The 26049-nt window shown below is 34.8% G+C and overlaps 1 protein-coding gene across 1 annotated transcript in view; it reads left to right on the top strand.

The window, feature by feature from the left end:
* SS18 (SS18 subunit of BAF chromatin remodeling complex) overlaps nucleotides 1–20989 on the top strand; it is a gene marked incomplete at its 5' end in the record, with an annotated part of 73222 nt that extends 52233 nt beyond the window's left edge. The window contains 3 exon segments of the mRNA NM_001246581.1: nucleotides 3183–3305; nucleotides 5809–5942; nucleotides 20270–20989. Coding sequence (NP_001233510.1) covers nucleotides 3183–3305; nucleotides 5809–5942; nucleotides 20270–20296 — 284 coding nt within the window. The 3' untranslated portion in view covers nucleotides 20297–20989.
* Between the last annotated feature and the right edge of the window lie 5060 nt (nucleotides 20990–26049).

The raw sequence follows: 26049 nt of genomic DNA, 5'->3' as shown, positions 1-26049 counted from the left end.
TTTTGTAATATGTTTAGGGTTGTTTGATTTCAGCCAAAGCTTACATTTATTGATTTACTCTTTTTTTTTAATAAGAGCTTCATTAAGATATAATTCACCTGCCATAAAGTTCACCCATTAGTTGACTTGTATTAATTGTACAAATACATAGAGTATATAGTTCTTAAGTTATTTTTCCAAGTCTCATCATTTTAATTAATGTTTCATACTTCTCAACAAACTAAGGTTTACATTAGTGCTTGCCTTTGAGAAAAATTTGGGAGACTAAATTATATCCATAATATAGCCATATAGAGATTGAGTAGAATGGGAAAGGCAATTTGGAAATAAGATTTTTAGTTAGGGTTTTTTGTTTTTTGTTTTTTTGTAGAAGGTGGCTTGTGAAAAATTGGTTAGTAAGATGCACTGTACTTTAGGAAAATTTGAATAGCAATAATCCAAGCATACAAGTAGGTTTTCACAGTACAGTTTCATCAATTTTTCTGTATGCTTGAAAATTTTATAATACAATGTAGAAGAAAAAATAATTCAGAAATACATTACAAAATGATGTGGGTTGTTAGGATTTGCCAAAAGCCTTATTCATGTATATGATCCTTTGATGTAAATATAAATTACTGAACAGAGAAACTAAGAAACTTAAAGCTAAAGTATTAGCAGCCATTGACTAGCAGCCCATGTAAGCTAGCAAGAAGATACAATTTAGGATATTTGAAAAAACATCTCACCTGTCATTTTTTGTTAATACATAAAACATAAAGGTACATTTGTACTTAAGGACATTGGTTTTTGTTTTGTTTTTTCTTTTCATATGTAAACATGGTATTAAGATTTTTTTAAATTAAAAACTTTAGTAAGATTGCTGTAGACTATACGTATTTTAAAGACGTGAAATCTACTTTGTTAAATTATATGTATTAAGAAGTCTGCTGAAAATAAATGATTGTTTCTGTTTTTTAATTTTTAATTACATTTTAAAGAGTTAAACTTGACATTGTTGTTTTGATCCTGGGTATCTCTTGAAATGTGACATGTGTATTGTTATAACCTTTCTGTTCAAAATATATTGGTTTGTTATTTTGTCAATATCAAAACATTAAGGTTACTTTAATTCATTTTATTAGTGAATTTTAATTTGAAGGGTACCATTTTTGCATAGGTGTGTATTACTTTATATCTGACATTTACATAGAGTATTCTATTTATGTCGACAATTAATATTTGTAAACAACATTGGCTCTTTTCTCTCATGTCCGGATATTTATGTTAGTAAATATATAGATTAAGAATTGGCAAACTTTTTCTGTAAAGGGCCAGATAATAAATACTTTAGTCTTTGTGGGCCATATGGTTTTGGTCTCAGCTACTGAACTCTTATTGTAGCATGAAAGCAGCTATGGACAATACTGAAATGAATAGGCATGACTGTATTCCAATAAAATTTTATTTACAAAAACTTGCCACTGGCCATATTAAGACTGCAGGCCATAGTTTGCCAACCCTTCATGTAGGTATTTATGAGGTGGCTTGGGAACATTAGAATACTAGAGCACTGAGTATAATGTTCATTTGTAATTTTATTCCTGTGTCCTTAATTAGGCATTTTTGTAAAATTGAGTTTAGATTTTAGGTAACTAAAAGGTTATTTCCTACATTTTCTTAGTGAAACTTAAAAAAAAAGAGTGAGAGTATTATTTTTCACTAGAGTCCAATTATCTTGCAGGTAAAATTTATTGTGCTTTAAAACTAAAGATATACTCTGTCAACACAATATTAATTTTATGAAGATGTATGTTTATGATACTTGAAATATTTTCTAAAGATTTCCAAAATGGCAGCATTAAGATATATAATTTTGCATCTGAAGATACTTTGAGATACTTAACTTTATGCAAGTAAATGTTAGAACTTGAAAATTTTTCAGTTTCTTTCAGGGGAAAAACTTATGGAACTCTTTTATATTTTGCATTGTTTTTAGCATATGCTGTGGAATTGGAGACCAGCAGAACAGGTGTTTGACAAAATATGATAATTGCTTCCTTTGTTCATTCTAATTTAATTTAGGTTATTTACATGTGAAAGACTTTTATTCTCTTTTTTTTTTTAATGGGAGATAGTTTTTTTTTCCCTCAATGAGGATTATCAGATTTAAGACAATAAGTGTAATGTTTCTAAAACTACTGCTTTTTGCTTTTAAAAAAATTTGCACGTTATCTCAATATGAAAACAATCACATTGGTAAATCTTTGGCTAATGCAATTGAAATTATTTTTTATGTTCCATTTCTTTTTCTTTTTTTTCAATTTTATCTGAAAGTTTAAATATTTTTAGGGTTTTCACTCAGTGGCCATTAACGTTTCTTCCTGTCTCTTGTCGAATTGATGTAGGTCATAATGATTACGGTTATCAGCAACCGTCGTATCCTGAACAAGGCTACGATAGGCCTTATGAGGATTCCTCACAACATTACTACGAAGGAGGTATCTATATACCTTCACACACATACACATATATATCCCCTTCTACAGGAATGAAAATTCTTGCATAAGAAACTTCTACCCATGCAAAGCTCTTGTAGAATACTAGTTGCTGGCTTTCTTGAAAGTTGCAGGGAGCCCAAAACAATCAAAATAATTTCCTTACAAATATTTAAAATGTATAACCATGACTTGCCATTTCTAACAATAATAAAAAGACTAAAACATTAAAGATAATTTTTTCCTCAGTGGAAATTTTCTATTTGAACATAAATCCATCAAACTTTTTTTTCTCGTGTGTGTTTACATATGTATAATTTTACATATAAGTATAGTGCCTTTAGGAAACAGCTTGCTGATCTCGTGTAGCTAGTGTGTGCTCTTGTAGCTGTCTTTAATTTTGTCTTTTTTATTTTATTTAGCATAGTCATGATCTTATGACTGTGATGTTCCAGTAAATGTAATGCTCGTATGGCAGAGACGCTGAAAATGCTGCAGTTCAACCTTGCAAAATTGGCTTTAACTGCAGTTTGTTTGGCCGAAATCCTTCTGTTTGGTTTGAGTTTTTTCTTTGTTTTGTTAACTTCTAAAAATCAATATGGCATTTCATTTTGTTCTTGTGTTGTTGGCTATGCATCTTAGAGGGAAAAAAGTTACTTAAGCAGACTTCTCAGTTTTTTTTCCTCTTCTCCAATTATCCTGTAGGAAATTCACAGTATGGCCAACAGCAAGATGCATACCAGGGACCACCTCCACAACAGGGATATCCACCCCAGCAGCAGCAGTACCCAGGGCAGCAAGGTTACCCAGGACAGCAGCAGGGCTACGGTAAAGCTTTGTACAGTGTATTTTTATCACCAAAAAAATGTGCTGATTGTTTTAAAATATGGAAGTGGATATTTAATACTTACTTTTACAAGAATTATCACTTGAAAATTCAGTTTTAGACTAGTCTACTGTTAAAATGTTGGTTTAAAATGTTGCTCTTAGATAAACTAGTAATCCATTTAAAAAGAACAACAAACTGGAGATGGTTCATTGACCAAAGGTAATGTGTGGAGTCATTTAAAAGACAAGAAAAATGAACTATCAGACGTATTTGTCATGCCTAGCCCTGTGTGTGCTGGGAAAACTGATGATTGGGTAATTATTGACCATATGTATATAATCTGCTTAGCAAATTTATTTTGAAAAACTAGTGGCCAATACAGTTTTTTTTAAGACATACTGATTTTTTTTTTGAGTACAAATGAGATCTATGCAGAATGCATAAAGAAAATGTTTTTGTCATTCCCTAAATAGCAATATACGTATCCATCGGGATGAATTATTGCAGCTGTGTATCATACAGAATTTGGGGGAAGTGTAGCAATATTTTCCTATTATATACTCACTTATAATACCTGCTACCTGGATATCTGACTTTAACTTCTTAGATAGGGAGTGGGGAATGACGAGGACCTGATATTTCAGTCTTAACTCTCAGGCTACTATAACCACTTTAGATACAACTCTATTGAAAGAAAAGTAGCTGCTTATGAATACTGACTCCGTCTCTTCCTAACAGGGTCTCTTTCACATCGGTAATATCTTATTATTTTTATTCATTGACTTAAGCTCTGCCATTGCTGTGGACATCTTTGTCTACCTGTGATAGCAAATCTTAGAACTCAGGTCAGACTGAAATTCTCTTGCCCCCTCAGCATACGTGTTGAAACTCAGTCAGATATTGGGAGTCAGGTATTTTTCTAAAAATGTCAAGTTCTGATTTCCAGATTCTAGATGTGACTTTAGAAATATTCCATGGATTTTTTTTCTTTCATAAAGGAACTTTCTTGCCCTTCCCAAATGGCCTTTTCATTTTGTGACTACTTAGTATTTATACTTTGAATAAATACAATATTCTGGTTTTATTGCCTTTGGATGAAAACAGATGTAATGCAGCTAAATCAGGTAAATTCATTGAGTTAAGATAAATACCTTCAATGGTAAGAGAGGGTGAAAGAAAGCTTAATTTTTGTTGAAGTATTATAGTTAAATGCTGTTTTGTTAGACATCAGGAATCCTAAGAGAAATTTCTATTTTGTTTATCCATAGGCTTGTGTTGTCCAAAAAAAACTTTATTTCCACTAGAAATAAAGTTTTAATAATTGAATATATAATAAATAATAGGCTGATATAATTTATTTAAGCTTGAAAACTTGTTCTCTTTTGACACTTTTCTCTGAAATCAGTGTTTTTATGGCAGGTTTTGAATGGCTACGATAGAAAACATTTAAGTGTCAAAGCTTTTCAGCTTATGCTTTTTTTTTTTTTTTGGACGGAGTTTCACTCTTATTGCCTAACCTGGAGTGCAGTGGTGCGATCTCTGCTCACTGCAGCCTCTGCCTCCCGGGTTCAAGCGATTCTCCTGTCAACCTCCCGAGTAGCTGGGATTACAGTCACATGCTACCATACCCGGCTAATTTTTGTACTTTTAGTAGAGATGGGGTTTCATCATATTGGTCAGGCTGGTCTCAAACTCCTGACCTCAGGTGATCCTCCCACCTCAGCCTCCCAGAGTGCTGGGATTACAGGTGTAAGCCACTGCGCCCAGCCCAACTTACGCTTTTTAAAGCATTCTTTACAGTGGAAAGTAGTAGAGTTTATAAAACAGACATATTGTTTAGCAAGCCAAGTCGGTCCCTTGCCATCTCTGGAATTTGTAATCATTTTTATGGGTAAAGTATTAAAGGTGATTAATTCTCAGTGTGACTTTTGAATCAAGTTTTTTCACATGTAACCTGTGGGTTTTCAAGTTTTTAGTTTCTGTTTTAAAATATTTTGGTAATAAATTTGTCAATGCATAGTATAGACATATACTTTTGGTGATTGCAAATAAAAATCTAGAGTCATACAGTTGTAAATATCGTTTATTCCTCCACTTTATTCAGAAGTTATTTCAGTATTTTTCTTTGAATCTGCCTCTTGCTTTCTCTTTTTCCTCTTGCTTGTGCTGGTTAACGCTATCAGACGTATTGATTAATTTTCTTATCATCATGGAGTTAACCTGCTTTACAACTCCCTGAGTCTTTTTTACCCATTTTGAAATATATTTTGTAATGGCTAGGGCATAGTACGATAATTATAGTGAAGTAACATTACGGTATTTTTACTCTTATTATTACCATCCAGATTTATTTCAGAAAGCATTTGAGGAAATCAAGGTACCAAACTATCTTTTTTTAGCTTAGATAGAAAAATACAGTAACATCTCTCTAGTTCACATCCTTCCCTGAGTTCTAGGGACTTACCTTTTTATGTGGGTTTTTGTTGTGTACATTATTTTCAGGTCCTTCACAGGGTGGTCCAGGTCCTCAGTATCCTAACTACCCACAGGGACAAGGTCAGCAGTATGGAGGATATAGACCAACACAGCCTGGACCACCACAGCCACCCCAGCAGAGGCCTTATGGATATGACCAGGTAAGTAGTTTGACCGGCTGCAGAATTGCCACATTGTTTCTTCACTCTTGATTAGGTGAACTTTTTTTTAAAATTTATTTAACTTGAAGCCTCATGTTTCCCTCATGAGGGAATGTTTATGGCACATTTGTTAACAAAAAGTGTATCACTTTTGAGATTCATGCTGTTTAATAACAAAGTTGATCATAGTTACTCTATCATATAAAACATGGCCTTATCATAAGACAACAACATATATATTCTGTCTCTCTCTCTCCCCCTCTTGCTCTGTGGTCTTTACCCTCAGGCATACTTTGTTTACTGAGGTAAAGTATAGATAGAGAGTTTATCATATTTACCATTTTTGAGTGTACATACAGTTCAACGTTAATAAATTCATTTGGTTCCCCCTCCGTGATCCCTTCTCATCCCTTTTCTTCCCAACCTCTGGTAACCTTAGTGATTTCTATGATCCTCCCTGATGTTTATTGCTGAGACTTTGCCTTGACCTACTGAGATGTGGAGTCCATCTGTGTCGATGCTTTCATGAGCACTCCACTTCACTCCAGCATATGCACTACACTTCCTTCACACCCATAATATCTCATCTCTTTAAATTCAAACTTTCCGCCCTCTGTTGCCTCCTTCCACACACGTAACTATTATTTCAACTGTTATTTCTCCCCTGTCATTCTTCTTTCAGATATGTAGAAGTGTATCTCATCCTAGGATGACTGTATTCCCTTGAACCCAGTGTTCATTTAACTTTCTTATTTTTGTCATTAAACTCCTCAGACTTGTACCACAGTCATCGTTTTATGAATGTACTCATATATACTCTGAATTATTATGGAAATGATTTATTATTATGGCAGTTCCTTTAGGCTGGTTTCAGGTTTGTCTGCACTTTTCAGTGAAGGTGGTCTGGTTTGTTCACCACTTAAGCTATCTAAAATAAATTATTTTTTAACATGGAACTGTCTTTAATATGCAGTTTAGGCTTTCAGGGCCAACGTCAGTATCTGGTTTGAGGAAAAACTCAGATGCAGTGGTAACTAGAATTTGAGGCATGAGCACTTCTTTTATCAGCCCTCTCTCATGCCTACAACCCTCTTGTATTGACACTTCTTATTTAAGACAAAGGAGATACAAAAAGCGTAAGAACAGATAAGTAATATTTTTCAAAAATATCCTCAAACAAAACAAAAGGATCAGTTGGAGGTTTTATTAAGTTTTAGAAGTGAAATAAGTCATGGCTAGTGAGTATTTAAAGGCAGGATTCCTGAGCAGATAAAATTTAGGCTCATTGTAATCTGCAGGTGAACTTTTTAAAAAGTGAGATTCTGTCCATGTATTCCATCACTCAACAAATATTTATTCTCCACGTGTTTGATACTGCAGTAGGTCCTATGGAGGTAAAATAGTCAACCAGCTGTCTTGATCTTCCTTGACCTCACTTTAGCTATTGGCACATTTTCCTTTTTCATTTTTAAATGGTCTTCTTTAGTTTCTATATTTCTGAACCATTTTGTTCCTCTCACGTTTACATTGATTCATTCTTTATTGTTTTTATTGGTTTTCCTTTTTATTTTACCGTAATATCAATTCTTGACTCTGTATTTTTTTTTCTAGCCTCTGAATCATACTGCCCTCTATTTTCAGTATTCTTAGCTCTTACTTCTCAACCCAGTTTCAGCTCCTTTTTATCCAAATGTACAGAACATCTCTTGTCTTTGGATTCCCTCAGCTTTAGCATGTTGTAGACTAAACTGATCATTTTCCTTTCTAAGTCAATATATTTCCAAATCTCCTAAACTTCAAGCCATTCATTAAGCAAATGTTTATTGAGCAACCATTATATGCCAAGTGCCATGCTAAGATTGGGAACATATTGGGAAATAAGATAGACATGGACTCAGCCTTTATGAACTTAAGTGTAGATGGCATACAGGCGGGTAAACATATGATATGATACAGTGTGATAAGTACTTAGATAAGGAAAGCTAAGATTTATGTGGAAGGAGCTTCTAACTCAGATCTTGAGAAATATTCCTTCGGAAATATTATATATAAGTGTGAAGTACCAAGGATGAGCCAATATTAGCCAAGTAGATGTGGATGATGAAAGAAGAGCATTCACAAAGGGACTAGTGTTAAACCATGTGTAGTTCAGTAAAGCAGAAGCATGGGGAAGAAGAGACAAGACTGGAGAGAGGTGTTGGAGTTAGCTTAGGAAGGCTCTTACAAGCCATATTAGGGGACTTGAACTTTATCCTGACATCAGTGTGGAGCTTGAAAAGCAGTGTATATAAAGTGTGTAGCAGTGGCTAGCACTTGGTAGCTATGATAGATACATGATTTACTTCTTTTATCATCATAATTATTCCACTCTCTAAAGTTCTCAGGAATTTGGGACTATACTGTGTGGATAAAGACTCATGGTGTTTGAGTAGTTGCCAACCACTTCTCCTTCCCCACTAGAAAAGAATATGAGGGGGGGACCATTTTAGCTATTTTAGTGCCAGTAGTGTTTCTACATTAACCTAATGTTTAACCTTATCTTTAGCCCCCACCCAAAGACCTATTGATCTCTTTATTTTAGGAAAAATAGTTCGTTCACCTCTTGATGGTTGAGGCAATGGAAAACTAACGAAGATTCTGAAACCCAATACTAACATAATTATAGTTGTAGTTTAGGCAGATGAATCTTACAGCAATATGCAAGATAAAAGGGGAGAAATTAAAAGGGTGGAAATTGTTAGGATACTTCCCCATCGGTCCTCCCTATCCCGGTAAACAGTGGTTCCATTCTTCCTGTTCCTCAGGTTAAAAATCTAGAGTCATCTTTGACTCCCCTCTTTGCAAAGCAGACATCCAATTAGCAAACCCCTTCACCTCTTCCTTCAAAATATATCTAATATCTAGCCATTTTTCACAGTCTCCTTTCACCCAAGTCAAAAGTCACAACTAGCACTCATCTGGACTGTTGCAATATATCCTCCTTTTTGCTTTTCTTGATTTTATCGTGCCTCCTCTACAAGATACTCTGCACATGGGACCCAGAGTAATGTTTTAAAGACATTAGTCACCTCTCTGCTTACAACCCTGTGGTGTTTTAAGTAAAAGCCATATGATATACTGGCCTACAAGGCCATATAGGACTTGTGCTCCCACCTCCTATGCTACCCTCCTTGTGCCTGCATATTTATATCCCAACCACTTGCTGCCCTCATTCACTCTGCTTCAGTCACACTGGCCTATTTGCTGTTCCTTACATGCATCAAGTGAGTTTCTACCTGAGAATCTTTGTATTTGCTGCCCCTTTTTCTGCCTGAATGCCCGCAGTGCCTCCAACCTCACTTTATTAAAATCTCTGCTTAAATGTCATCATGTCATATCAGAGAGTCCTTCACTGACCACCTAAGTAAGACATAACACCCTCCATTGCATCACTCTTTTTCCCTACCCTTTTCATAGTTTTTTGAACAGCTTAATTGAAGTATAATTTATATACCATTAAACTGCATGTAATAAAAGTGTACAGTTTGATCTTTTTTGACACGTATATACACACCTGTGAAACCATCAGCAGAATCGAAGTAATGGGGTATCTATCATGCCCAGAAGTTTTCCCTGTGCCCCTTTGAAATCCCTCCACTTGCATCCCTTCTCCAGACATTGTTACTGATCTTTTAACTAAACTGTGGATTAGTTTACATTTTCCAAAATTGTATAGAAATTGAATAATATAGTATGTTCTGGTTTTTATCTGGCTTCTTTTACTCAGCATAATTGTTTTGATACTTATGTTGTTTGTGCCAGTAATTGTTTATTGCTAAGTAGTGTTCCATTATATGGCTATTTGTTTGTCCATTGAGATGGGGCATTTGGGTTTACAGACACAGTACTATGAACATTCATGGACAAGTCCCTGGGGACATTTTTCTTGGGTAAATACGTAGGAGTGGAATGGTTGGATCATATGATAGGTATATATTTAATTCAACAAACTGCCAGAATGTTTTCCGAAGTAGTTGTACCATTGTACATTCCTATCATTTTACATTCTTACCAGCAGTGTATGATTTCACCCATATCCTTGCTAACTCATTGCCAATATTTGGTATGAATCAGTCTTTTAAATTTTATTTATTCTAATAGGTGTGTTATAACACCTCATGACTTTAATTTGAGTATCCCTAAGGACAAATGATGTTGACCATCTTCTCTCACTTATTTGCTCCCTATATTTCTTCTTTTCAGGAGTGTCTGTTTAAATCTTTTGCTCATTTTTAAATTGGAGGTTCTTTTTTTTTTTATTATTGAGTATTAAGAGGCCTTTGTATATCCTAGATACAAGTCCTTAATCAGGTATCATTTGCACATATTTTCATCCTGTCTGTTTTTTCATTCTATAAATAGTGTCTTTCAAAGACAGGAGAGTCTAAATTTTGATGAAGCTTAGTTTATCAGTTTTTTCTTTATGGATTATGCTTTTGGGATCATGTGTAAGAAATCTTTACCTAACTGAAGGTCACAAAGATTTTCTCCTGTACTTTCTTCTAGAAGTTATATAATTTTAGAGTTTACATTTAAGTCTATGATTCATTTTGAGTTGATTTTTATGTATGGTGTGAAGTATGAAATAAAGTTTGCATGGCTTTTTTTCTTTCTGATGCATAGCTAATTTTCTCAGCGTCATTTGTTGAAAAGACTGTCTTTTTTTTTTTTTTTTTAGACGAGTCTCGCTCTGTCACCACCAGGCTGGTGTGCAGTGGCGCGATCTCAGCTCACTGCAACCACCGCCTTCCGGGTTCAAGCGATTCTCCTGCCTTAGCCTCATGAGTAGCGAGGACTACAGGTGTGCGCTACCATGCCCAGCTAATTTTAATTATTTATTTATTTATTTTTATTTGTATTTTTAGTTGAGACAGGGTTTCACCTTGTTGGCTAGGATGGTCTTGATCTCCTGACCTCGTGATCCGCCTGCTTCGGCCTCCTAGAGTGCTGGGATTACAGGCGTGAGCCACCGTGCCCAGCCAAAAACTATCTTTTACCTACTGGATTGTCGTTTTACCTTTGCAAAAAATCAGTTGTCCATAAACATGTGTCTGTTTCTGAACTCTATTCTGTTCCATTGATCTGTTTATGTATCTTTATGCCAGTACCACACTGTCGTCATTAGTATAGTTTTATAAGTTTTATAGTTTTAAAATAAGTTTTATAATCAGGTAGTATTAGTTTTTGAACTTCGTTCTTTTTATACAAAGTTGTTTGGCACTGTAAGTTCTTTGGATTCCATATAAATTTTAGAATCAGCTTGTCAGTTTGTACGTAAAAGCTTACTAGGAGTTTCATTGTAATTGCCATGAATTTATAGATTAATTTGGGGAGAACTGACAGTATTATTTAGTCTTCCAACCTATGAACATGGCATATGTCCCTTAAAATTTTTTTAACAGTGTCATATAATTTTCACTATATAGGTCTTACATTTATTTTTCTAAGTATTTTATGTGTTTTGATGCTATTGTAAATTTTTTAAAATTTTAGTTTCCAGTTATTAGTTGCTAGTATATACAAATACAGCTTATTTTTGTGTATTGATATTTTATCAAAACTATAACTTTACTAAAATCACATCTAGTAGTGTTTTTGTAGATTTCATTGAATATTCAAACATAGAAATCATGTTGTCTGTGAATAAAGACAGTCTCCTTCCTTTTCAATCTGAATGCTCCCCCATGTTCCTTCCCCACCCTCCTGCTTGCCTCAACTAGAAACTCCAATACCATGTTAAATAAAAATGGTGAGAGTAGACATCTTTTGTCTTGTTCCTGATCTTAGAGGGAAAGTTGTCATTTTTCATCCTTATATAAGATGTTCATGTAGGGTTTTTTGTAGATGTCCTTTATCAGGTGTTATATTTCTAGTTTGCTGAGAATTTTTATTGGGAATGAATGTTGAATTTTGTCACATGATTTTTCCTTATCTATTGAGGGAATTATGGTTTTCCTTTTTTAGTTTGCTAATTTTTGAATTACATTGTTTGAGTTTCCAATGTGAACCAACTTCATACCTGGGATAAAATCTATTTGGTCATGATATATATCCTTTTTATATATTGGGTTGATTAGCTAAAATTTTGTTAAGAATTTCTACATCTGGGGCGCGGTGGCTCACGCCTGTAATCCCAGCACTTTGGGAGGCCGAGGCGGGCGGATCACAAGGTCAGGAGATCGAGACCATCCTGGCTAACACGGTGAAACCCCGTCTCTACTAAAAATACAAAAAATTAGCCGGGCGTGGTAGCGGGCGCCTGTAGTCCCAGCTACTCGGGAAGCTGAGGCAGGAGAATGGCGTGAACCCGGGAGGCGGAGCTTGCAGTGAGCCGAGATCGCGCCACTGCACTCCAGCCTGGGCGACTGAGCGAGACTCCGTCTCAAAAAAAAAAAAAAAAAAGAATTTCTACATCTGCATCGCTTGAGTCCAGGAGTTCAAGACCAGTCTGGGCAACAAAGCAAGACCCCCCACCTCTATAAAAATCTAGCCAGTCATGGTGGCATATGCCTGTAGTCCCAGTCAGATGTGTCCTGACTTAACAGTGGTTCAACTTAGGTTTTTTGACTTCACAATGCTGTGAAAAGTGGTGTGCATTTAGTAGAAATTCTACTTCCAGTAACTGTACAATCATTCTGTTTTATATTTTCAGTGCAGTGTTTAATAAATTACATGAGGTATGCAAAACTTAGGATATTTTCAACTTACAGTGGGTTAATTGGGACATAACCCCATGGCAAGTCAAGGAACATCTGTGTTTTCATGACAAATTTTGGAATCTGTTTTTTTTTTTCTTGTAACGTGTTTGTCTGGTTTTGTTACTGAGGTAGCACTGGTTTCATAGAGTGAGTTGGGAAGAATTTCCTCCCTTCAGAAAATTGGCATTATTCTTTCTAAAATGTTTGGTGCAAAGTTACCAGTGAAGCCATCTGGGTTTGTAGTTTTTTTTGTGAGAAATTTTTAAATTATAAATTTAATTTATGAAATATAGGGGGTATTCAGGTTATCTATTTTTTTCTTGAGTAAATGTTTTGTGTGTTTTTCATAGGAGTTGTCCATTTTATCTGTGTTGTTGAATAATTTCTTTATCATCACTCAATATCTCCATAATCTGTAGTGATATTACCTCTCTCATTTCTGATATTAATAATTTGTGTATTCTCTCTTTGTCCTCATTTATCTGGCTAGTTTTAATCTACCTATTCATTTTTCTCAAAAAGCAGCTCTTGATTTTATTTATTGCCTTTTGCCCATTTGCTTTTCTGTTTCTTTGATTTCTGCCCAGAACTTTATTATTTCTTTTTTTCTGCTTACTTGGGTTTTATTTGTTCTTATTTTTCCAGTTTCTTAAGATTGAAGTTGTAGTCCCATTGATTTAAGAACTGTCTTTCTTTCTAATATAGATGTTTCTTTCTAAGTACTCTTAAACTGCATCTGATGCTGTTATTTTTAATCAGTTCAAAATACATCCTGGTTTCACTTTTTATTTCTTTTTTGACCCACAACACATCAGAAGTGTGCAATTTCATTTTCAAATATTTGGAGATTTTCAAATCTTTCTGATGAATTTACTCCTTTACCATTATCAAATAACTGTCTTTATCCCTGCCAATATTTTTTGCTCTGAAATCTAGTTTGTCTAGTATCAATACTGCGATACCACTTTTCTTTTGATTAGTATTAGAATAATATATTTTTCATCCTTTTAACATTATTTGTTTTTATATTTAAATTATATTTCAAGTAGACAGCATATGTAGTCAGTCGGATCTTGCTTTTTTTAAATCCAGCCTGCCAATTGCTGCCTTTAAATTGGGGTTTTTGACATGTTTAGTGTGATTATGGATATGATTAAGTATATCATCTTTATTTTTTCTATTTGTCACATCTGGTTTTTGTTCTCCTTTTCCTCTTTTGCTGCTTTCCTTTGATTTTTCTCCTGTTTTTAACAAAAACATCTTTATTGAGATATAAATCACATATCATACAAGTCACCATTCTAAAGTATACCATTCAGTGGTTTTTAAGCATATTCAAAAAGGTAGACTGGGGGTGGTGGCTCACGCCTATAATTACAGCACTTTGGGAAGCTAAGGCAGGAGGATTGCTTGAGCCCAGGAGTTGAAGACCAACCTGGGCAACAAAGCGAGACCCCCACCTCTACAAAAAACTAGCCAGGCATGATGGCATGTGCCTGTAGTCCCAGCTCTTCAGGAGGCTGAGGCAGAAGATTGCGTGAACCCAGGAGGTCGAGGCTGCAGTGAGTTGTGATTGTGTCACTATACTCCAGGCTGAGTGACAGAGCTAATATCCTGTCCCCCAAAAAAAGTGCAGCCATCACCACCCTCTAATTTTAAAACATTTTCACTAGCCTGATAAACTGTGTACCTATTAGCAGTCACTCCTCATTCCCCTTTAACTACTCAGCCTTAAATACTTAAATACTCAGTCTGTAATTTCGTTTTCAAATATTTGGAGATTTTCCAGCAACAGTAGTTTACTTTCTGTCTCTATAGATTTGTCTATTCAGTACATTTAAGATAAATGGAATCATACAATATGTGGAGTTTTGTGACTGGTGTTTTGTTTTTTTACTTAAAATAATATTTTCAAGGTTCGTCTGTGTAGCGTGTATCAGTGTCTTCAAGTGATAGTATGCCTATATATAGTGTAAGAACCTTAAGGTAGTCTGCTTTTCTTCTCTATCTTTGTGTTATTGTTACAAATTTTACTTCTGTATATGTTATAAACCCCACAGTGTATTGAATTTATTTTTGTCTAAAAAAATCAGTTAAAGATACTTAAATAATAAGGAAAAAATTTTTAAATTGACCCATGTAGTTACCGTTTTTGGTACTCTTCATTATTTATGTATGGATTCATAGTACTATCTGGTATCATTTTTGTTTGCCTGAAGGATGTTAACATTTCTTGAAATGCAGGTGTACTGGTAATAATCAGCTTTTGTATGTCTGAAAAAAATGTTTATTTCGCCTTTATTTTTGAAAGATATTTTCTCTGGGTATAGAATTCTAGGCGGACAGTTTGTTTTTGTTTTCTTTCCATACTTTAAAGATGCTCCACTCTTTTCTTCCTTACATTGCTTCCAAGGAGACATTTGCTGTCATTTATCTTTGTTCTTTTGTAGTTAATATGTCTTTTTTCTCTGTTTTTAAGATTTTCCCTTTATCAAATTGTTTGATTGAAGAAATTTCTCTCTTGCCCAAATTGTTTTGAGCAATTTGATGAGAGCATGCATTGGTGTTGATTTCTTCATGTTTCTTATGCTTGGAGTTTGTTGAGTGTTATCTCAGACTTTGTCATTTTCATCTCTACAAGTTTGGTTTAGGTCTTTTTAATATCTTCCGTGTCTGTCCTTAATTGTTTTGAACATATGGAATACAAATATAATTCTTTTAATATCCTCTTCTGCCAACTCTAATAATCTGTGTCATTTTAGGGTCAGTTTTAATCAGTTTTTTTTCTCTGTCCTTTGTGTGCGTGATAATCTTTGATTGGATTCCAGACATTGTGAATTTTATGTTGGGTGATGAAGATATATGTATACCTAGAGATATTCTTAAGCTTTGCTTTGGGATTCAGTTTAATAAGTTACAAACAGTTTGAACTTTCTGAAATTGCTTTTAAGATATTTTAGGCAGGACAAAGAGCAGTGTTTAGTCCTGGGCTAAATACTCATCACTGATAAGGTAAGAGCCTTTTGGGTGTTTTGCCCAATGCCCTTTGAATTGTAAGGCTTTTTACTCTGGCTGGTGGGAATAAGCACTGTTTCTGTTCCTATGTGACAAACAAGTATTGTTTCCCCTAATCCTTTTGGGTGTTTCTTGCCTCAGCCTTGGGTATTTTCCTCACACATTTGCATATCTGTACTATGCTGAATAGGAGGAGGGTTCCTCTGCACATCTCCACAGTTGTCTCTTTAGGCAGATATTTCTTCTAGGGTACTCTGTCCTGTTAACTCTAGCTACCTTTTTCTCTCCAGACTCTAAGCCTTATCTCCTTAAGTCAGAACATCTGGCAGACTCAGCCTCAGTTCCCCTTCATGCACTGCAGACTGGAAACTCTCAAGGTAGTAGCTGTGGTAGTCAGAGGGCTGGCCTCATTTGTTTACCATGTCTCAGGGATCATTGTCCTTTGTTGGCTCTGTCCTGTGTGTCCTGAATATGATTATCATATGCTTTGTGTAGTTTTTTTTTTTTTTTTATTGTTTCAGGCTGCCAGATAAATCCATCTTGAATAGAAACATGCATTAATTTTTCAACATAACATTTCTCTTCATTTGACAGATTATTTTGTTACTGTTTATTGTCATATTCTTCTTCCCCAAGAATGTAACCTCTTTAAAAGCATCGCTTTGTCTGTTTTTATTACTGTTGAGTCTCTGTCACCTAGTAGAGCACAGCACATAATCAGTAAATATTGGTGAATAAAGTATAAACAACTGAGTAAATAAGGCCATTACTTTCTAGATTTGAATGCGTGATCACAAGACCAGAGTTAAGAGGAAACCCCTAAAATGTTGTGAAGGAATAATGTTAAGATTTTAAACTGATTAGGTAAATAGAATGAAGGAAAGAAATGTAAAGATTTTGGTATTGCTCAGATTTCTACCTTAGGAACTCTTCTCATTCAATATACTCTCCCTAGGCATTCTCATTTATTCACAAGATCTCAGTTCACCATGCTGTTGACTCCCAAATCTCTATTTATAGTCTCAATCTCTCTTCTGGAAATTAGATGCCTACTCGACAGCTCTGCTTAGATGTATCATAGGTATTAATTCAGCAGAAACAAAATAAATTTATAATTTTTTCTACCAAAACTTTTCTGTGTTCTTTATCAAAGAGAGGGGTACTATCACCAAGCTAGAATGCCAAGTGCCTTTTTGATATTTAAGTGTCCCTCCTTTTCCTCCCTCGTCTAATAAATGACAAATGTTATTGATCTTCCTTTTTGAAAAGCTTTTGAACCCATTCATTTCTTTCTAACCTACACCCTTATCTTAGTTTAGACCATGTTCATCTCCTGTCTTCATCGCAGTAGGATCTTCCATACTGTCTTCTTTCCCATTAAAATTCTTTATACTGTAGTCAGAGGAATTTTTTTTAAAAATTGAAGAAGCAAAGAGAGAGAAGGTGAGGCTTAGAGTGTTCAAGTGATTTACTCAAGATGACAGAACTCAGGAGTGGTGAAGCTGCATGACTACTGCTGAGTGCTGAAAGCCCATGCTCTGTTCACTGTACCATGCTGCCACCCATACTGTTAATGAGTACTTGAGTAGTTCACAGAGCATTTTCATGTTTTTCTTCTTGAATAACTTTTTAAAATAGAGATTATAATTACCCTTGTCAGATGATAAAATTGAAACTCAAGGGAGGTTAAGCAACTTGCCCAAGGATAAGAAGCTGTTAAGTGGTGACGTTAGCACTAGAAATTGGTTTCTGGCTCCAAAACCCGTACTTTTAATCCTTAATGCCACCTTGGAATTTGTTAATGGTTGCAGATACACAGCCTACCTTTTTAGGCATGATTGTGATTTTGTTTGGTCCTAGCATTGTGATCAAGTATGGGCCAAGTTACTTAGACTCTCAGTGCCTCCATTTCTTCTTCTATAAAATGGAGGTAATATTTACTATATATAGATGGACACAAAGCATTTAATACAATGTGTGACACATACTGAGGTATTATTATCAGGGTATATTATTAGCTTCTACTCCTCATTATTGCGTATTCTTTCTTCCCACTTCCCTAAGCATTCTATGTTTTATCCTCCGTGCCTTTGTTTCAGCTATTTCTTCTATTTGAATTGCCCCCTTTTCTTTTCTTCTTTTCTGCTATTCAGATCTTACTGTTTTCTCAAGGCTCCCACATTCTTGGGAATATTTTTCTAATTAATTTAGGCTGTGTTAACCTTTTCCTTTCTGAACTCTCTTAAGTTTTCTAAGACTTAGAGAACTTACCTGTTTTGTAATTATACCTTAATTTCTGAGTCTTCTCTGTTTTCCATATTTTTGATGATGATGAGTATTTGTTCCATAAGTGTTCACAGTTGCTTGGATATAATTTATTTGGTATACATTATTGACCTGGTCTCTTTCTTCAAGTAGTTCATAATACAGTAGATAAATTATAGCTTATATACTATGGTACAGTGGTTCTTAACCTCTCTTTTGCTTTCACATCATTTATATTTGCAACTCACTTTCATCATTAGCATCTCATTTTATACATTGACTAGGGGAGCATTTCCCTCCATCATTGAGAGTCACTGATTTATAATTCTAAAAAGCGCTTTCTCATGTCCTCTCTTATTTAAGCATCATAACAAACAGATGAGGTACAGGAATTAATGTAGCCATTAACAGAAGGGAAATTGTGATCCAGAGATGTATATGTTACTCTCCCACTGATGATTGAAGAAACCGAGTCTCACAGAGGTTTTTTTAGACTCAAATAAGAAGTTAGCAATAGAGTTGGAACTTAAACTCAGATTTAGTATTTAGACAATCTAACAATGGAATAATAAGCTCCAGTATGCTAACCAATAACTTTCTTATTTTAAACCTTTTATTATGTTTATTTTAAACACATATAGAAAAGAGAGTAATATAGTGAACCCCTGTGTACCCATCACCCAACTTCATCAGTTTATCAACATTTTGCCAATGTTGTTCTATCTACCCCTCTACACTATTTTTTTCAGAGTATTTTAGAGCAAATCTTAGATGTGATATCATTTTACTCATAAATCCTTCAAGATGATCATTGATTTAAATTTAGCTGAATATAACTATGTAAAACACACTAGTGTAAAATCCCTAATCTCTCTCTTTTTTTTTTTTTTTTTTTTTTGAGACAGAGTTGCTCTGTTGCTTAAGCTAGAGTGCAGTGCAACCTCCACCTTCTGGGTTCATGCAGTTCTCTTGCCTCGGCCTCCCAAGTAGCTGGGATTACAGATGTGCGCCACCACGCCCAGCTAATTTTTGTATTTTTAGTAAAGACGGGGTTTCACCATGTTAGTCAGGCTGGTCTCGAACTCCTGACCTCAAGTGAATCACCCGCCTTGGCCTCCCAAAGTGCTGGGATTACAGGTGTGAGTCACCATGCCTGGCCCATAAAATCCCTAATTCTGTTTAATTCATTATTCCATCATATATATGGTGACATTCAACACATTATCATGTGTATTTACTTCTGTGGAAATGTAGATTTTTAGGGTACCGTTTCTTATGGTAGAGAAGTATTTCAAGTCTAGAATGTTTTTGAGTTATATTGTTGTGACGTGGAGAGAGAGTTGTTTAGCCAAAGGAAACAGTTAACTAATTATATGCTTCCAGTGAGTCATGCTTTTTGAAAATTAGTGCTTTTATGAACATCTGTTTTAAACACATTTAAGAAATTTTTAATAAAATACATATTTCATAGTATGTCTTTCTTTTTTTCTACCTTCTGTTTTAGAGGAAAAGATGTTGCTTATCTTCTCCAAAAGTTAATCTGAACAGATGTATACTGGACATTGTTTCCCCCCCACTCACAGAATTGTGCTGCTTCATCATGTCCCTTCGTGCTGCTTCATCATGTCCCTTTTGTCTATATTCCCTTTCTGTCTCATCCTGTCATCCTGAGGGTCTTCAAGTCTACCTTATTAAGAAAACAAAACAGACAACACAAAACAACTTTCCTTGATTTTATGTCCCTGTGGCCTGTCTAAATACCTCTGCTGAACTTTGTTGACCTCAGGGAAAGGCTCAATTATTTTGGTATGGATAGAAGATTCTTTACCTTTTATGTCCCACATACCTTTCCATTTTCACTTGCCACTTATTGCAAATACCCTTGATGTTCATTTGTAATAATTATAACAAGCTAAACACTCACAAAGTTGTCACACTAGCATATGATTTACACCCTAATATATATATTATTACATCAGAGTTTAGAACTAGAACTTCTCACTCAATGCCTGCTCAATTCATTCAACAAAATTCCTAAACATTTAAGTTCCCACTCTGACAAGTATTATTCTAGGCTCATTTGCTAATCCCTAGCATATTTTGGACTATGAAATTCATTTGCAATTGAATATAATATCAGAAGAAATTACAGGGTGATACTGTATACCTAACGATATAAAAAAATTTTGTTTATTGTAGGTATGGCTGCTTTTTTGTGGTATGACAGTGTTAGAAATGATTCGTTTGTAATCTTCTTTGCCTGTTATGGTCAAACTATTATCTAATTATATTTTTAAATTTATCTTTTAGGGACAGTATGGAAATTACCAGCAGTGAAAAAGTACTTACATTCCAGTAGCCAGTATCTATTAGCAGCCATATTGTCACCTCAGCACTGTGGACACCTCCCTGTGAAGAGATCCTTCCATTCCATCTAGTTTTTGGAAAAACCTTGTGGATAAGTGGCTGTTTCATCAGTAAGCAGCCTTTGTGGTTTAGTTATAAAAGGCTTTAGTAGCTCAAAAATACTCTTGATTTCACATTTCTACTCTAGATGGCAACATTGGACAGAAAATGCAATGACATAACCAATTCGTAATGATTTTGGAACTGTGTTTCAAATGGACTGTTACAGACTGAAAGGTGTGAACAGCTTTGTATGTTTATGAAGGGTAAGGGAATTTAATACTTTTCCACAGATTTTTTTGTAAGGGGAAGAGGGAAATGTACACTTTTTACAGCAGCAATATTTTGTATATTATGTTTATTTCATGTGGTGAATATGCAAGGCGGTACACTACGCACTGGACAGCATCAGAAATCCTCTGTTAATGTGGACTGGAGCATGGTAGATGCTTGATTGTTTTGGTCTCAAAATGGTGTGCTATAAAGATAAAGGTGAGGGGAAGACAAAGCACACCATATGTCCACTGTTCTGTTCTCATAGAGGAAATTCAAATCCCTTTTATCTATTAGATAATCAAGGGCACTGTGATACAGTTTTGAGTAAAAAGACATTTTTTAAAAGCCTTCCAGTTTTGTGGATTAAACCTTTTTATAAAGATCATTTATAATACTGTTTTAAAATGTGAGGCAATAAGAATTACTTTGTGTTGGATCTGAGGAGGCTTTGGTAAAACGGTTTCATCTAAATGAAAGTGGTAATCCTCTTCTAAAATAGCAATAACTGAAAATGAAAGTGTTAATTTTACCTTGTTTGAGTTATCAGGGAACTTAGTAAGTAATATCAAAGCATTTTATAAATGATATCAAAGAAGAGTCAACATTGATCCAGTCATTTTATTTTGTAACATTGAGGGATAATTGGTTATTAAACTGAATAGTTCAGGAGACTTTACAAACCTTTGTTTCAACTTTCTTATCTGGAAATAATATCATTTATAAAGGGACACTTTTATGTTTTTCCCTTTTTTATGTTGGTTAATATAACACAAAGAGATATTTAGGAAAATGCTTATTGATGAGGTTTATTCTATCTGTTTTTAAAGCACAGAGGTTGCATTCTAGATAACCTTGTTTATTAGCATGGCATATTTTAATCATTATTTGAGACTGTCCTGTGCCTGATTATTTTAGCTAAATTCAGGGAGATTGCGTGGGGCAGGAAAGCATGCATTGAAAAATTTCTAACCACGGTTATTTAAGCATAATCTGAAAACATCTAGCCCAAAGGTAAGTTGCTATTTTCATCACAGTTGCCTATGCCCAGGGAATAAGATGTATTCTTTATAATTGAATTGGTTTTTCCCACGTCTAACTGGAAACAAAACAGAAGGGGCGTCATAAATTTGAATAAGCAGAACATACTGTTCTCAACATACTGTAATCAAAAGGAGGAATTTCAGTGGGTCTCTGTGTGTGTATGAGAGAGAGAGTGTGTGTTCGTGTGTTTCAAGGTCAGAACAGGTTTTTTTGTTTTTGTTTTTTGTTCTTTGTTTTTTTTTTTTGAGATGGAGTCTTGCTCTTGTCGCCCAGGCTGGAGTGCAGTGGCGCAATCTCAGCTCACTGCAACCTCCGCCTCCCAGGTTCAAGCAGTTCTCCTGCCTCAGCCTACTGAGTAGCTGGGATGACAGGCACCCGCCACCACACCCAGCTAATTTTTGTACTTTTAGTAGAGACGAGGTTTCGCCATGTTGGCCAGGCTGATCTCGAACTCCTGACCTCAGGTGATCCACCCGCCTCGGCCTTCCAAAGTGCTGGGATTACAGGCGTGAGCCACCGTGCCTGGCCAGAATAGGTTTTTTCTTTCAACTTGATCAGTAGAAAATGGACATCAAGTTTGAACAGATAAATCATGGACAGCCTTATTGTGATTGAAATGCTTGTAGGTTCTGTGCCAATTTTCCACCACTGTGTACTTTGTTGCTATTTAAAACTGTATCAACTCTAACGGAAGAATAAATTATTTGTGATTTTAATTTTCTCATTTGTTTCTTTAAATTAGATCTCTTTGACTCTCTTGTCTTGTCTGGAGACTATGCTGTGGGTTTTTATATAAGTTAGTCCAGTATAAGCAGACTATATTTGTATTCTAGGACTTTATCAAAATTCTCTTGCCATGCCCAAGTTAATTAGAATTAACCGTTCAGTAATCAGCATGTTGTGTAGGCTGTTTGTTACAGAATTCTTTCTCCGAAAATGAAGTCCATGAGGCTATAATCAAGATGACTGAATTAGATAAATGAGTTGAGGAGACAAAATTGTACTGAACCCAACCTGGTGTAGTACGTTATCTCATTTGAAATAAGCTCAACTGACATTAAGAAATAATTTGTCTTGCCAACCCATCTTCTGTTGTCTTATTCTCCTTTTAATGGAAACTAAAATTGCAATTTTAATAAGCAGAATTTCCTCCAGGACTTTCTTCCTGGAGACTAGTGCATTTGCAAGGTTTAATTGTTTTATAACAGTCCTATTTTGTAAAAGTTTTTAATTGGTGGTGACAAAAATTACCTTACTCCTCTGATACCTAGTAAGAGGAATAACTTTACCAGTAGCTGTCTACTAGATTTGACATTTCTGTACAGACTATATATTCTACAACTGAAATTTGCATTTTATCAAAGTAATAATATCATACTATCCCATAAAATTCCAGAAACAAAGTATTACCAAGAAAAGAGTGGGGTCACTATTAAACATTTCAAAATATGCTAAGTGTGTTAGTTCTGTTATTTGGGAATATGTTATTATTCTGTAGCATTATTCAGGTGGCACATTGTTTTTGGTTTTGTCTTAAAATTTTTTAATGGAATTTTTAAACATACACCCAAGTGTAGAGCAGAGTATGGTGCGATGGGCCCCCATGTAATGGTAACCCAATTTATATACTTAGCAACTCATGGCGAAACTTCTGATTGTTCATACACTAACCCCCAAATAGAAGCAAATGCTATATTATTTAATCACTTAAATATTCCAGTAAACATATCTAAAAGTACTTGAAGATTCTTCTTGCTCCTAAATTCTGTGTTTTCAATGTTAACATTGAATTAGAAACCATCTGAGAATTTGTACGTATAAGTCATTGCCTTTTCTTTCATTTTAAAAAGTCATTCATGTTAAATAAAAGATTAATAGACATACATTATACAAAGAGTTAACATTTTTCATAATTTCATCCATTAAAAGTCACAATTATTAAAAATTTGGTACTTTTCTTCCAGTTTAACTTTACACAATAAGCCAACCTATATGTTGTTTTTTAAAACAAAAACGGAATTATACTACATACTATTCTGCAACTTTCTTTTCTTTTTAACTTAGAAATATCTTGAATGCTCCCTGTTCCCTTGTTGCCTCTTAATTTTTTACTGTTGTAGAAACAAAGCTTTTATAAGCTATATTGCAGAGTTGTTTTTTTGGGGTTTTTTGTGTGCTGTTGGGGTATTTCTTTACAGTAAATTTTTAATATCTTAGATGTAAGGCTATGGATGTTGAAAAAAGTATCACCATAAAAGGTATATCACTGGCAACACCAGTTTCATTAGTCTTACTAATTTTTGCAATTCTCATCAATTTTTTAAAATGTTATCTCTGAATTTTATTTGAATTGCATTTATTTGTAAGTTGAGCATCAATTTAAGTACCTATTACACTTTCTTTTTGGCTATGAAATGCCTTTTAATGTTCTTTGTCTGTTTTTCTGTTGGGGTGTTTGTTGTGTAAGAGAGAGGAAATTACACACACACACACAGAGATGTGTGCACATACATGTAAAATTACATATGTCCCTGCACAGTTAATCCTTTGTCTCTTCTATTGTTGCAGGTCTCTTCTGTCCATTATTTTGTAACTTATGATGTCTTTCACTGTATTAAAGCTTTAAGATTTTATGTAGTCAAAAGTTTGGTTTATGACTCCCCCCAACTAACAAATTTGTAAAAATATTCCTCATATTTGCTTCCATTTTTCTGAAACTTACTGTACATGATATAATTTAGGACATTAATTTTTTTCTTATGGATAACATTGCTTAAGCATCATTTATTGTATCATTTTTCTTCCAGTGATTTGAGAAGCCACTCTATTCCTTTAATTTAAAAAATTAATTATAGTTAAAGCTATTTATTTATGTTTTATGTATTCCATTTCAAGGACTAGTTAAATGCATTTAACTGTCTAATTGGCATAAACTTGTGAGTTGTTTTTCTCTAACACAGTGTTTTTTTATTTGATAAAAGTTATCTGCAAAATTATACATAATCACTAGCTTTTTTGTTGTTTGTTTTTGGTAAAGACAGAGTCTTGCTTTGTTTCCCAGGCTGCAGTTCAGTGGTCCCATCTTGGCTCACTGCAGCCTCCGCCGCTCAGGTTCAAGCGATTGTGGTGCCTCAGCCTCTTAAGTAGCTGGGATTACAGGAGTATGCCACCATGCCTGGCTAAATTTTTTTGTATTTTTAGTAGCGATGGGGTTTTGCCATATTGGCTGGTCTCGAACTCTGACTTCAAGTTATCTGCCCACCTCAGCCTTCCAAAGTCCTGGGATTGATTACAGGCATGAGCCACCATGCCTGGCCCTTAGCTTCTTAATAGTAAGAAAATTATTGAAGTGTGTTTTTATAAAGAATGACTACAACTTTTAGAGATTTTTGCTTGTTGATGTTTAAAAGCTCTTTAATTTTTTTGTGCCCTGCTAATGGACTGTCTTTTTAGCTGCCCCAAAGTATCTCTGTTTGATTACTAAAGAAATCAGTAGAAAACTTTTATTGTTTACAAATTGAAGTCTCAGAAATAGACAATGCAATATCATTTTCATTAATAAAGACCTATAATTAGAGTGACAATGTAATTTATTGCCCAATTTGATAACCTTGAGAATGGGAGATTGTTTTACATATATATACACACACATATGTATATATGTACAAACGTGTGTTCATTACATATATAAACACAAATACAGGTGCATATATGTGTGTATATGTGTATTATATATGCGTATATGTTAGATATATGAGTATATATTTTTTATTTTGTCTTTTCCTGATAGAGATCCGTAGTTTAAAAACTTAGAGCCGGGCATGGTGGCTCATGCCTGTAATCTCAGCACTTTGGGAGGCCAAGGCAGGCAGATCACCTGAGGTCGGGAGTTCAAGACCAGCCTGACCAACATGGAGAAACCCCGTCTCTACTGAAAATCCAAAATTAGCTGGGGTGGTGGCACATGCCTGTAATCCCAGATACTCAGGAGGCTGAGGCAGGAGAATCGCTTGAACCCGGGAGGGTGGAGGTTGCAGTGAGCTGAGATTGTGCCATCTGCACTCTAGCCTGGGCAACAAGAGCGAAACTCCGTCTCAAAAAAAAAAAAAAAAGAACTTAGATATGTGAGTTGATGCATTTATGTTATAATTTTGAACTGTGATATCATCCTGAGAGGGTTTCTCATGATATAGTATATTAAAATATTATTTAATATTAAAATAGATGAAAAAGAAATCCTGAATGTTCTGAAAGGTTATCATTTTTGTTCTCTCCTAGGAATAATGATTTTCCTCCATTATTATTATTTTTATTTATTTATTTATTTTTTGAGACGGAGTCTCGCTGTGTTGCCCAGGCTGGAGTGC

Source organism: Pan troglodytes, chromosome 17 (assembly GCF_028858775.2).
Source record: "Pan troglodytes isolate AG18354 chromosome 17, NHGRI_mPanTro3-v2.0_pri, whole genome shotgun sequence".
NCBI lineage: Eukaryota > Metazoa > Chordata > Mammalia > Primates > Hominidae > Pan > Pan troglodytes.
The sequence above is the reverse complement of the archived record's forward strand: the minus strand, read 5'-3'. Positions and strand labels throughout refer to the sequence as shown.